The sequence below is a fragment of the Meles meles genome, chromosome 18 (genome assembly GCF_922984935.1).
Source record: "Meles meles chromosome 18, mMelMel3.1 paternal haplotype, whole genome shotgun sequence".
NCBI lineage: Eukaryota > Metazoa > Chordata > Mammalia > Carnivora > Mustelidae > Meles > Meles meles.
In genome coordinates this window covers 8,645,375-8,657,597 of record NC_060083.1, presented here as the reverse complement: position 1 = coordinate 8,657,597, position 12,223 = coordinate 8,645,375, and the positions used below count along the sequence as shown (strand labels likewise).

Below are 12,223 nucleotides of genomic sequence, written 5' to 3'. Positions count from 1 at the left end.
CCCATCGATGACGCTCTCCTAGGTTTGAAGCTTCCTGTTTGCCAAGGGATCTGGTCTCATGCACACCTGAGCCAAATGAGCCGTGGGGGATGGGCACTGCACTTGGCGAACGCCCTCACGCTGCCCTTCAAATTCAGACCCCGCCTCTGCGACCCGCAAGACGGTGACAGGCGGAAGCAACATATCCCGTTTCCGAAGATGACCTAACTATTTTGTAAGAACTGACAGATCTGGGACGCCTGGGTGGCTCAGTCGGTGAAGCATCTGCCTTTGGCTCAGGTCACGATCCCCAGGTCCTGGGATTGAGCCCCACGTCGGGCTCCCCGCTCGGTGGGGAGCCTGCTTCTCCCAGTGCCCCTCACCCCACTCATTCTCTCAATCTCTCTCAAAAGAATAAATAAAAAAACTTAAAAAAAAAAAGAAAAAAGAACCAATAGGTCTTATCACACTTTATTAAGTTTCTTCTTAAAAAAAATGAAAGGAAAAAAAAATATTAAAAAAAAAATGAAAGGAGAGGGAGCATTACTACAGGAGAGTTCACACGACACCAGGAAGGCGACGTTTAATGCCGTCTTTTCGAGTGATGACATGAAATGTGTTTGAAACTTCTATGTTCTGGCTTGCAGGAAAATATCCCCCTGTAAACATCGTGTCTAAAGTCGTGATGCAAATGAATGACTCTTCCCATGCACATTTTATCGTAAATCCAAAGGGGAACAGTCGAGAACAACCGACTTACCCTGTGCTTTCTAACTTTCACTGTTTTAGGACAGAAATACTTTATGACTTTCCTTTCCCCAATGCAGCCTCTACCTTTCCTGTTATTCCTCCCGTGGCTCTTCCCGTGGGTTCTAATTCCTAGTGCAAGAGAGCTCTAATCACACTGGCCTGCGCTGGTTGGAGGGCAAATACATACACAAAAATGAGATGCCTTTTCGTGAAAAGACGAACATGGCGTAGTTATGACGGCAATCCTAACTTCCTCCAGAAAATGACCACACTGCCCGTTCCAATCTTAAGAATTCAAAATTCTTCTACAATAAACATCTGTTACAATTTTATTTATTTATTTTTTTAGGCTGAAAGCCCTTTGGAGCACAGAGGGACACACACGCGGGAACGCGGACCTGCCCTTCGGAAACTGCGCACCTGGGCCCGGGGCGCTCCCACTTACCCTGCAGCATGCACCTGTAAGCGGATTCCGAGATTGCGTAGATGTGTGGCGGCATCTCATGGCGTTTCTTCCCTCGGTACATCTCAATAATGTTCTCAGAGTAGATCGGAAGATTCTTGTAAGGATTTATGACTACGCAGAAGAGTCCAGAGTAAGTCTAGAAGAAAAATAAAATAGTGTTAAAAAAGAAAACCCAAAAACCCTGAACAGATCAGACGGCCAGAAACCACACAAGCGCCTGGAGCAGGGCCCTTCGATGACCTGAAAAGGTGGTTAGTAGAGATATTTGCAAAAATGTTAAAATTTCTCCAAATTTTTTGCTTCGGAAAATATAGTTTGTTTTTTTCACGAAAGATAAATTACTTATGTTACCTTCGTCATACATTCGTTTGAAATGCATTTATTTAAAGAAAGCAATGGTTTACTATTTTTAAGTGAATTTGTAAATACATTTTAACTTGGCTATCATTTCGAATACAGTGAGTACCGATGAACATAACCCACACGGAAGCTCTTTGGGGAGAGCCACGATTGTTATTTTTTTTAAGGTTTTGCTTTTAAGTCCTCCCCACAGCCAGTGTGGGGCTCGAACTCACAACCCCGCGATCAAGAGTCAAGTGCTCCACCCACCAAGCCAGCCGGGAACTCATGGGTCCCCGGTTTTTCCGAGCTGCTAGCCCAGAGCACACAAATCTTTCCTGATCAGCAGGATAACCACTATTCAGGATGGATACCGAGCACACTTTTGATTTGGGGGTTTAAGTTCCTTAAGAACGACTTCTGAGACGAGCACACAAAACTGTCCCCCCACCCCGGGGTGGTGGCAGGAGGGCCCGAGGCATCTGGGAAAGGGCAGCCCGTGGCCCTGTGACGCAGGCCTTCTGGGGAACCACGTCTCCAGACACTGGGGACTGATGGTGTCCAGCGCCAGGGCCTGCTTCCGCAGGGACAACAGCTGTGCTCACACAGGCAGGAACCCCGGGCAGCTGCCACCAGAAGGCTCTCGAGGGACCGCTGGACTCCGAATGCTCGAACAGGGGAACGCAGGCCCAGAGAAGGTAAGTGGTCAGAACCACGTCCGAGCTGTTCCCCTGCAGCCTCCCTAGAGTCACAACCAGAGGTTGGGTCATGGATTACGCCTCCCACTGAGGGAGAGGCAGAGAGAGGACAAAAGGAGAAAGGCTCTGTCCCCCCCAGTCACCAGAAGGGGAGTGCCTGCCTCACTTCTGAGCTGATGCTGAGCCTGAGACCAGAGTAGCGTCTGCCCATCCCTCGCTGACCATCAGGGCTTCAGACCCCGGCTCTGCCTCGTCCGGGCAGCTCAGGTCCCCTGAAAACCCTGGCTGGCTCCGGGCCTCCCCACCGTGGCACAAGCCCCCTGCCAGCCTCCCTGTGCCACTGTAGGCAGAAAGGCAATGGGAGACAAGAAACACAGGGGTCTCCGTAAGGGGGAGGAAACTAAGGCCAGGCAATCTTGATTTCACATTTTCTCGCATTTAACTTGTATGCAGACAAGTAGACAAGCCACAATGATCTACCTCAACAAATTTTTCTATGTACCTCACTGTTCCGTTCAGAAATGAGATCACAGGCTGTCACAAAGCTACACAATCTGCATTTCACTTCTTTTTTTAAAGATTTTATTTTATTTATTTATTTGACACAGAGAGCAATCACAAGTAGGCAGAGAGGCAGGCAGAGAGAGAGGGGGAAGCAGGGTCCCCGCTGAGCAGAGAGCCCAATGCGGGGCTCGAGACCTGAGCCGAACGCAAAGGCTTAACCCCCTGTGACACCCAGGCGCCCTACATTTCACTTTCATAAGAGGTAAATTACAGGGACGCCTGGGTGGCTTGGTTGGTGAAGCGTCTGCCTTTGGCTCAGGTCAGGATCCCAGGGTCCCAGGATTGAGTCGCACATCGGACTGCTTCTCCTTCCCACATCCCTGCTTCTCCCTCTCCCTGTGCCCTCTCTCTGTCAAATAAATAAATAAATCTTTTAAAAAAAGGAAGTAAATTACAGACTGGCCAGAAAGAGAAAAACCATAAACCAAACAAACACACAAACAGAAAACCCCCAAGAAAGCCCAAACGTGGAAGTTCGGTCTTACATCTCGCAGCCCGGATGACGCGGTAGCAGGTCTTAACGACACTTACCTCAGAAATCATTCCAACATATGTGTCTCCCACGTGGGGGGCGCTCTTCTGAGCTCTAGGATTACAAAGATGACTCAGTCTCACAAATATGAGTCCGTCATCTAAAAACAAGGTTAAATCACCATCGGTACCCTGCGCCTGCCAAGCAGGGGGAGTAAAAAATGTTTCCATGCAATACAGTATTCAACCTTATGGCTTCAAGAGCTGCCTTCGAACTCTCTGGAAGTTGGCTCCAATACCGGGTTCCTGTAGGACTGGTAATGGGAGCGATACTGTGTCCTCTTATCTTCCCCAAGGCACATGGCGGGAGGGTGATGTGTTGTTAAAATGTGTTTCTGAGACCCTGACGTTCCAATCAGACCTCATTCAGTGCCTGAACACACGCATGAGACGTTACACACCTTCAAGAAATACACGCTCTAGGTACGAAGACAGTAAATGTGCACTCAACAAACACAGAAAATAAAGCACAAAAAAGTGGTACGAAAAGAAAAGGAGAAAGGTGAACAGGATTATAAATAGGACAGAAACTCCGGAACAGAACACACAACCAGCCCCAGACCCTGAAAGTCAGGGCCATCTCATCAAAAACTGTAAAACGAGGTATGAAATTCAGGCATTGATGGTCTCCGATGTTCTTTCAAAGACAATTTAAAAGTCAAAAGAAGGGATTAAGAAATTCCTATTAAAATATAAAACTGGGTGGCAGGATATAGCCAAGGCAGCTCGGCATTGCTGAAAGTAGTTTGTATCATGGAATGTGCACGGCGGCAGGAGCTTAGAAAGGCTGACTCAACAACGTAGAGTGTGTCCTGCACAGGGGATCCGCTAACAGAGGTTCAGGGGAGATGCAGGGAAGAAGCATGTTTGTAAAGTGTAGATTGGGCAGCTCCATGGAAAAGATACCAAAGGGCAAGAGGTGAGGAGTGGGGAGCGGAGACTACTGCACCAGTCCCAGCACAGGGACCGGGTCCAGGTGAGAGGGAAGCGGTGGGTCCTGAGAACAGAGGTGGGAGGGAGACTCAAAGGCACTCAGAAGCTCTGAGTATAAAAGCCACAGAAGACGCAAGCTAACCACAGCCCCACGTTTTCAAGCTTGAGAGGCTAGAAATGTTACTGATGGACGGAAAGAATAAACTGATGTGTGCGGAAGATAGCAAACCCCCTTGGAGCATACTGAGAGGGTGGGATGCTGAAAGGGGATTCGCTACAGCAGGTGAGCCCCAGAGAACACCCAGAGAGAGCCGGACGCACTGACTGCCAAAGCCATGAGAACATCCTGAAGAACCACGAAGGCCTGAAGGGTGTCCGCACAGCCTTGAAGACCCCAGCTCCTGTTGTTGCTGAGCTGACCTAAGGGAGACAGAGTAACACGTCTGCACAAAAAGCCTGCCATTTTTCAAACACGCTATGCTGCTTTACGCCTTCAGGCTCGTATGTACGCAGATCGCTCTGCCTGGAGTGCCGGTCTCCCGTCCGGTATCAGGAGGTTCTCCCCACCCCGTGAGTGCCAGGCCTCTGTTTAAGACAGGAATGTGCGTGCACGTTATTTCAAGGTTCGAAGGAGGCGGAACCAGGAAACAAGGGAGCGCGGAGGTCAAGGCCGGGGCACAGAGCGGACATGGGACGGAACTGGGGGCCTCACACACGCCGCTCCCCCCCAGAGCTCCCGGGGGGACATCAGGCCACCACCCAGAAGGAGAGAGGTCACCCACACCGTTTGCAAACACTGCACCTACATAAATTCACATGTGCGTTTAAGAAAAAAAAAAAAAACAAGGGGCGCCTGGGTGGCTCAGTGGGTTAAGCCTCTGCCTTCAGCTCAGGCCATGATCTCAGGGTCCTGGGATCGAGCCCCGCATCGGCCTCTCTGCTCGGCGGGGAGCCTGCTTCCCCTTCTCGCTCTGCCTGCTTCTCTGCCAGCTTGTGATCTCTGTCTGTCAAATAAATAAAATCTTTAAAAGAAAAGAAAAGAAAAAAAAACAACCAAAACCTGATAAAAGAAGGAAAACATCATCAACCAGAGGCTTCAGAGAAAGCATTTACCTACAGAAATCACCAATAAGATAAGCTAAAAGAGTATTTTCAGAAACAGACGTAGAACAGGGACTCCACGTACCAGAACAGAAGCGCATACGGGAAAAGCTGTGGGGGGTGATCCGAGATAAAAGACCAAAACTCCACAGCAGGGAAGGTCGGGAGCAGAACGGCATCTGGACATGCAGCGACAGACCCGGCGCGTTCATCCCGGGAGCTCCCTTCGTAACGAGGAGTAGGACGAAGGTGTGTAATACAGAGAAAGGAGGCACGAGGGTAAAACGACAAAAATACTTCAAGGACAGGTGAAGACAGAAAGCAAAGCACAGGTCACTAAAACAGGAACCGCTGTTGCTTCCTTGGAGGAAGAAAGGCCAAAATTCTGTAAAAAGAGCGATCATCCCATGTGAAACTGCCCCGTGCGTGCGTGCGTGCGTGTGCCTGCAAGTGTGCAAGGCGGTGTGGACGCACACCCCAACAGAAGCCATCGCGCCGCCCAACACGGGGCGCGGGCTCTGACGAGAGGATGCATGTGGACAGTGCTCCCCACTGGCGGCCTGACCCCCGGGGGGAATGGCACGTGAGGACATAGCTACCGCCAGGACAGGAACAATGTTCGGATTACGGAGACACAAGGCCTAACTGTCATAAGGTGAGCATGCCTGGACCTGGATGCGAACAGACCAAACCAACCATGCGCCACGTTTAGAAGAAGGAAGGGCCATGTGACAGCGACCGAGTGTTTGGCGATCCAGAATTATCCTTCCCGTCTTCCGCAGACGGTAGTTACAAACCCCAACGCTGTGGCAGGGAAGCAAGAGGCCGAGCAGAGTGATTAGCAGTGTACAAGGGCCAGGAGGAGGGGGACCCCCCCTCCGCCCCACCGGGCTGTTCACGGCTACACCCGAGAGTCAGGGGCGTCCCAGGAACACCGGGCCTCGCACAGCCCAAAGCCTAGCCGGGGGGGATGCCAACCTCTGGCAGGCTCCCCATGCCCGTCTCCTTCACCCAACTGCCCGCCCAGAGCGGACCTCTAGAACGGGCTTCGGGTCACCGAGAGCGGCAAAATCACGGTCCCGGTTTCTCCCGTACGGCAGCTGACGGAGGACGCGACGCTGATGACTGTGACTCCAGGCGACCCTCGCATCCCCCGGGAGTCCGTCTGGGTCGCCCTGTGTTATCATCTCGGATGTGTTCAGGTGAGTGAAAAATGGATCGAGAATTCTGCTGGAGAACTGGGAACCGTTAAAAAAAACCATAAAAGAGAAGCTGTAAAAAAAAAAAAACAAAAAAAACCCCAAAAACATAAAAAGCCTTAAAAAAAAAAATCATAAAAAGAAAAAGCCAGATGAAAACTGCAACACAAAGTAACTGAAATTAGAAATTCACCGGATGGGTCTAAGGGCTGGTTAGACACGGCCGGAGAAGGAATCAGGAATCAGTTACTCCACATTTTATCTGAAGCAAATACCGGACCTGAAGCACAGGGAGGGGAAACTGGGTTAAAAAATACGGGAGGCTCCATGGGGCACGATGAAAAGGTGACCCGAGAGCATCTGAGTCCGAGGAGGAGGACAGGGGCAGGGGGCAGAAGCCGTCTCCGAAGAGACAACGGCTCTGGATGTTCCAAAACTGACCAAAGGCATCAAGCCACAGGCAACAAGCTCCAAGCCACATCTAGAGAAGAAAACTCGGCCCGAGCACATCGGAGCTGAACCCGCTGGCCCCGTGGCAGGGCGCGCGACTCGTGGTCTCGGGGCTGAGGGATGGAGCCCCCCTCGGGCTCCATGCTCAGAGGGAGTCTGCTGGCGATTCTCTCCCCCCAACCCTGCTCCTCCCTCCCTTCTCTCCGAAAAAGAGCGAGAGAGATGGAAATGTATGTGAAGACACAGAGAGCGGCCACAGCACATGGGCTGGGGGCTCAGGGCCGACCCTCAGCCCCGACGGGGGGCTACGATGTGTCTGAGTGGTGCCGAGCAACAACGAAGAGAAGGGCCAAAACACATCCCAGGGAAGAGGCAAGAAGCTCCAACAGTAATGGTAAAGGTGGCCTCATCAGGACGGGAGGAGGGCATGGAACTGGCCGGACCGGGAGGAAACCAGGAGTCAGACGGTCCATCTCAGTCACTATGTACGTGTACACAAGCTAAATATTCTGATTAAAATGCTGATATTGTCAGATCAGGCACCAAAATAACAGCAATGGGCTGGTTAGAAGAGACATATCATCTCAGAGAGCTAGACACTGGAAATCGGAACACAAAAATTTGGAAAACAACAAAGTGAGCAAACACTAAGAAAAAAAAAAGCTAATCCTTTGCGAGAAGCATCATTGTTGTTGTTTTTTTTAAGATTTTATTTGTCAGAGAGAGATAGCGAGAGGGAGAGCACGAGCAGGTGGTGGCGGAGGGAGAAGCAGGATTCCCGCTGAGCAGGGAGCCCGATGCAGGACTCGATCCCAGGACACCCGGATCACGACCTGAGCCAAAGGCAGACACTTAACCCACCAAAACACCCAGGCGCCCCGAGAGGCATCACTTTTAAACAAAGAGCATTTCATGAGGATTCACCAGAAAGACAGAAAAAAATCCCACATCTGCATGCAATAACATGGCTTCAACACGCATACAGCAAAAGCGCGGGTCCCCGATAGAGGACAAGCGGATAACTGTGGGAAAGGGTGATCGTATACAAAACCAAGTGACACCACGCGAGGGACCCCACTGACCTCTCACCAGCCCCAGCACGTATGTGGTGGGCCATATGACAGCAAGCAAACTCCAAAGGCTTGAAATCGTCCAGGCTATGGTCTGCGACCCGGGGCAGGGGACGGTATTAGAAATAACAGAATAAACCTGAAAATCGCTAACATTTGGAAATTAAGCAGTCTACTTTTAAATAATCCACAAGGTACAGTGAAGGCGCCCTCGTTATTTTGGACTGAACGGTCATGACAAGACAACATATTAACGCTTGCAGAATACAGCTAAAAGCTTACAACCTACACCGGAATGAAAGTGAATTATCACTACAAATCCTACAGAAAATGAGGATGACGAACTTTATGCCTGTGAATTTGAAAAGTTAGATGAAACCAAGAAATTCTCAAATTGTCAAACCTGACACAAGAAACTAAAGATCGGAGAAGTTCTACACGTATTCAAGAAAACACCAGCCCGCAGAGAGAACCAGTGTTATTTTAAAAGAAATAACATGAATCCTAGCTAACTAGTGTCTGAGAACACACGAGGTTGAGATATATTCCCTGATTCATTTCCTAAAACCAGCGTAATCCAAACAGCAAAACATGACAAGGCATGACAACAAAGGGCAATTTTAAGTCGATCTCACTCATGAGTATAGATGCAAAAATCCTCAACAAGGGGCGCCTGGGTGGCTCAGTGGGTTAAAGCCTCTGCCTTCAGCTTAGGTCATGATCTCAGAGTCCTGGGATAAAGCCCCACGTCAGGCTCTCTGCACAGCGGGGAGCCTGCTTTCCCCTCTCTCTCTCTGCCTGCCTCTCTGCCTAACTTGTGAGCTCTGCCTGTCGAATAAATAAATAAAATTCTTTGCAAAAAATTATAAAAAAAAATCCTCAACAAAATATTAGCAAGCAGAAGGAATCTAGTAGTATATAAAGACACTATCTGGTCCTTGTCAGGTCATTTAAACACTCAAAAATGTATATAATTCACTACGATAACAAAATAGCCACACACAAAAAAGAAAATCACACTATCATCTCACTGGGTACTGTAAAAACATTTGATAAATTAACATCCAGTCAGGATTTTAAAAATGTTCACCCATTCAGGATAAAAACTAGGAACAGAAAGAAACTTCCCTTAATCTGACAAGACTAAAAACAAAACAAAATGGAAACAATCATCATTCTTAATGGGGAAATGTTGAAGTTTTCTCTCCGGGATTAGGAAAGATAAAAAGATGCCCGTGATCACCACTTCTCTGAGGGCCCTACACAGCACAATAAAGCAAGGGGGAAAAAATGTGTCAGAACTGGAAAGGGAAACAGAAAATTGTCATTATCTGCAAACAACATAAGCGTGTTCACAGAAAATCCAAAAGAATCTTCAGCTAAACTGTTATAACCGATTAAGCGATCTTGGTAAGATTTTATTTGTAAAACACATAACAACGGGGTACGCCTGGTTGGCTCAGTCGGAGGACCGAGTGACTCCTGATCTCAGGGGTGAGCCTGAGCCCTGTGCTGGGCAGAGAAATTACTTAAAAATAAAATCTTTCAAAAACAAAACATGACAACAGTATTTCTACATTATGGCATCGATCACGAGACAACGCTGAGCCTCCTGGGCGGCTCAGCTGGTGAAGCCTCTGCCTCCGGCTCAGATCATGATCTCAGGGTCCTGGGATGGAGCCCCACATCGGGATCCCTGCTCAGCAGGGAGCCTGCTTCTCCCAATGCCCCTCCCCCATGCTCGTGCGCGCATGTGCGCTCTCTCTCTCAAATAAATAAATAAAATCTTAAAAAATGAGAAAGAAAACAATGCTGAAACCACCATTTAATAGCATCCAAAAAACCAAATACCCCAAAATAAATCTAACAAAAGATGTACTAGCCTCTACAGAGAAAACCATTCAAACACATCGTGAAAAATTAAGAACGAAGTCAGTGGGGATACGTGAACGAGAACATCAAATATTGTAAGGACCTCAGTTTTCTCCCAAAGTGATCTGCAGAATCAACAAAATCCCAAACAAAATCCCAGCAAGGGTGGGCGTGGGCAAGAAACTGACAAGCGGGTTCTAAGATTAATATCCAAACGCAGAGGTTTTGACAACTACAGCGAGACCCTAAAGAATTACAAAACAAGAGCGCGGGCCACGCTGGACAGCAGGACTTACCAGAAAGCTGTCATGACCGAGACAGCGGGATCTCAGCCGGAAGACGGATGCACGGACCACACAGAGAACCGTGGGCTGAGTGTGAACCTAGGAGCACGTGACACGTGCCGTGGAGAAAGGGCTTTACCAGGAAATGGCACTGGGTCACCTGGACGGCCATCTGGGAGAAAGATGAATCTTGTCCCCATCTCTCCCGCTACAGAGAACCCAAGTCCAACTCCAAGTGGAACCGGGGCTAACCCCAAGGAAGGAAGCATCACTTTCCCCTCTCAGACCAAGGGCGGGAGGAGAGTGAAGTCAGGACCTTTGCCTCCAGCTCAGCCAGGCCCCTCCCGTCTGGGCGGTCAGGAGGCTCCAGCTCTTAGGGGGAAGGCCTCCGCCCACAACCCCCTCCCCCAGCTGAGGCAACAACTCGGCCCATCTTGTCCCTGAAGATGGAGGTTGTAGCAAGGGCCCGGCCACCACCAGGCGAGGACCCTGTCCGGCCCAGCCCGCACCTGTCTGCTGAACTCTGCCCCGGTGTGGGTAAACTGTCCCCTGACTGAGCTCTCACGACACCCGGTTCGAGACACCTTCTGTCTCCGCTGGATCTGACTGCATCAGACTTATCCAGAAAAGCTGAATGCGTGAGTTAGACAGACGTGTACCCCAGCACGCAGGATTTCCCCTCCTTACCCACAGAAAGGCGGGCCTGTGTGCCCCAGGGACGAGCCCCAAACTGGGAAACACAGATGCCCAAAACGAGCTGAACACACAAAGTGGGTCAAGAAGCTTGGTACAGTACGCTCTAACAAGGGGAACGAAATAACGCAACCTTTTTAATTTCAGAGCCCTTCGACCCTCTTAGAAATCAAAGGCCCGAAAACTTCCGCTTTATATAACTATATATGTATTACCAAGTTTTTGCAATCGTGTATCTATTCATTTTAGAATAACAATACATGTTAACATAAATAACATTTCTCATGAAAAATAACCATGTTTTCCGAAATCAGAGCGAGAAGGGTGATGGTGTTTCATGTTTTTGCCAGTCTTTTTCATTATGGGGCTTCACAAAAATAGCTCAATTTTTGTATCTTTCTTCACAGTCAATCTGTTGTGCTATGTTGTCTTGGTTGAAGTGTCTGAAGAAAATTAGCCTTACGCAGATACTTAGTTGGAAAAGGAGGGTGCAGTATAACTGCCTTTCCACGCGATCGTGGAGCTACGTTCTCAACGCTGCATCAAAACCCCAGAAGTGAGAATTGGTTCAAGATCTGAGGCAAGGTGGCGTCTGAAACCCTAACCATGAACTTCCACGCTGTTTACCTACATCAAAATCCACTGGCTTCCCTTGCCTGTGGAAGGACTCTTTTACCCCTGCGAGATTTTGTAACAATGTACACATCATTTGGAAAACACTGGCTTAAGGGTGCCTGGGTGGCTCAGTCCTTAAGTGTCTGCCTTCAGCTCAGGTCATGATCCCGGGGTCCTGGGATCGAGCCCCATGTTAGGACTCCCTGCTTGGCAGGAAGCCTGCTTCTCCCACTCCCCCTGCCTGTGTTCCCTCTCTCGCTGTGTCTGTCAAGTAAATAAATTTTTTAAAAAGATCTAAAAAACAAAACCATTGGCTCAATGAATTATACAAGTCTTCCTCTTTTTTTTTTTTTTTTTTTGAGATTTTATTTATTTTTTTGACAGAGAGAGACACGGGGAGAGAGGGAACACAAGCAGGGGGAGTGGGGAGAGGGAGAACCGGGCTTCCCGCCGAGCAGGACGCTCAATGTGGGGCTCGGTCCCAATACCCTGGGATCATGACCCAGGTCAAAGACAGATGCTAAACAAACTGAGTCACCCAGGCGTTCCTAGGCAAGTCTTCCAAATGATGACATTTTACTATTTGACATTAAAAAAAAAAATCAGTCATTAATATCACCATCTATCCCATCGGCAAGGGTTTCAAGTGATGACAAGCTGTCACGTTCACAGTGATAAA

At 49.0% G+C, this 12,223-nt stretch overlaps 1 protein-coding gene across 8 annotated transcripts in view; it reads right to left on the bottom strand.

Annotated features, from left to right (window-relative positions):
• MYH10 (myosin heavy chain 10) overlaps window positions 1-12,223 on the bottom strand; it is a 120,640-nt gene that overhangs the window by 97,693 nt on the left and 10,724 nt on the right. For all 8 annotated transcript variants that reach the window (XM_045984913.1, XM_045984916.1, XM_045984912.1 and 5 more), the window contains exon 3: window positions 1,175-1,331. In XM_045984913.1, the coding sequence (XP_045840869.1) occupies window positions 1,175-1,331 (157 nt within the window). The remainder of the gene's footprint in view (window positions 1-1,174; window positions 1,332-12,223) is intronic.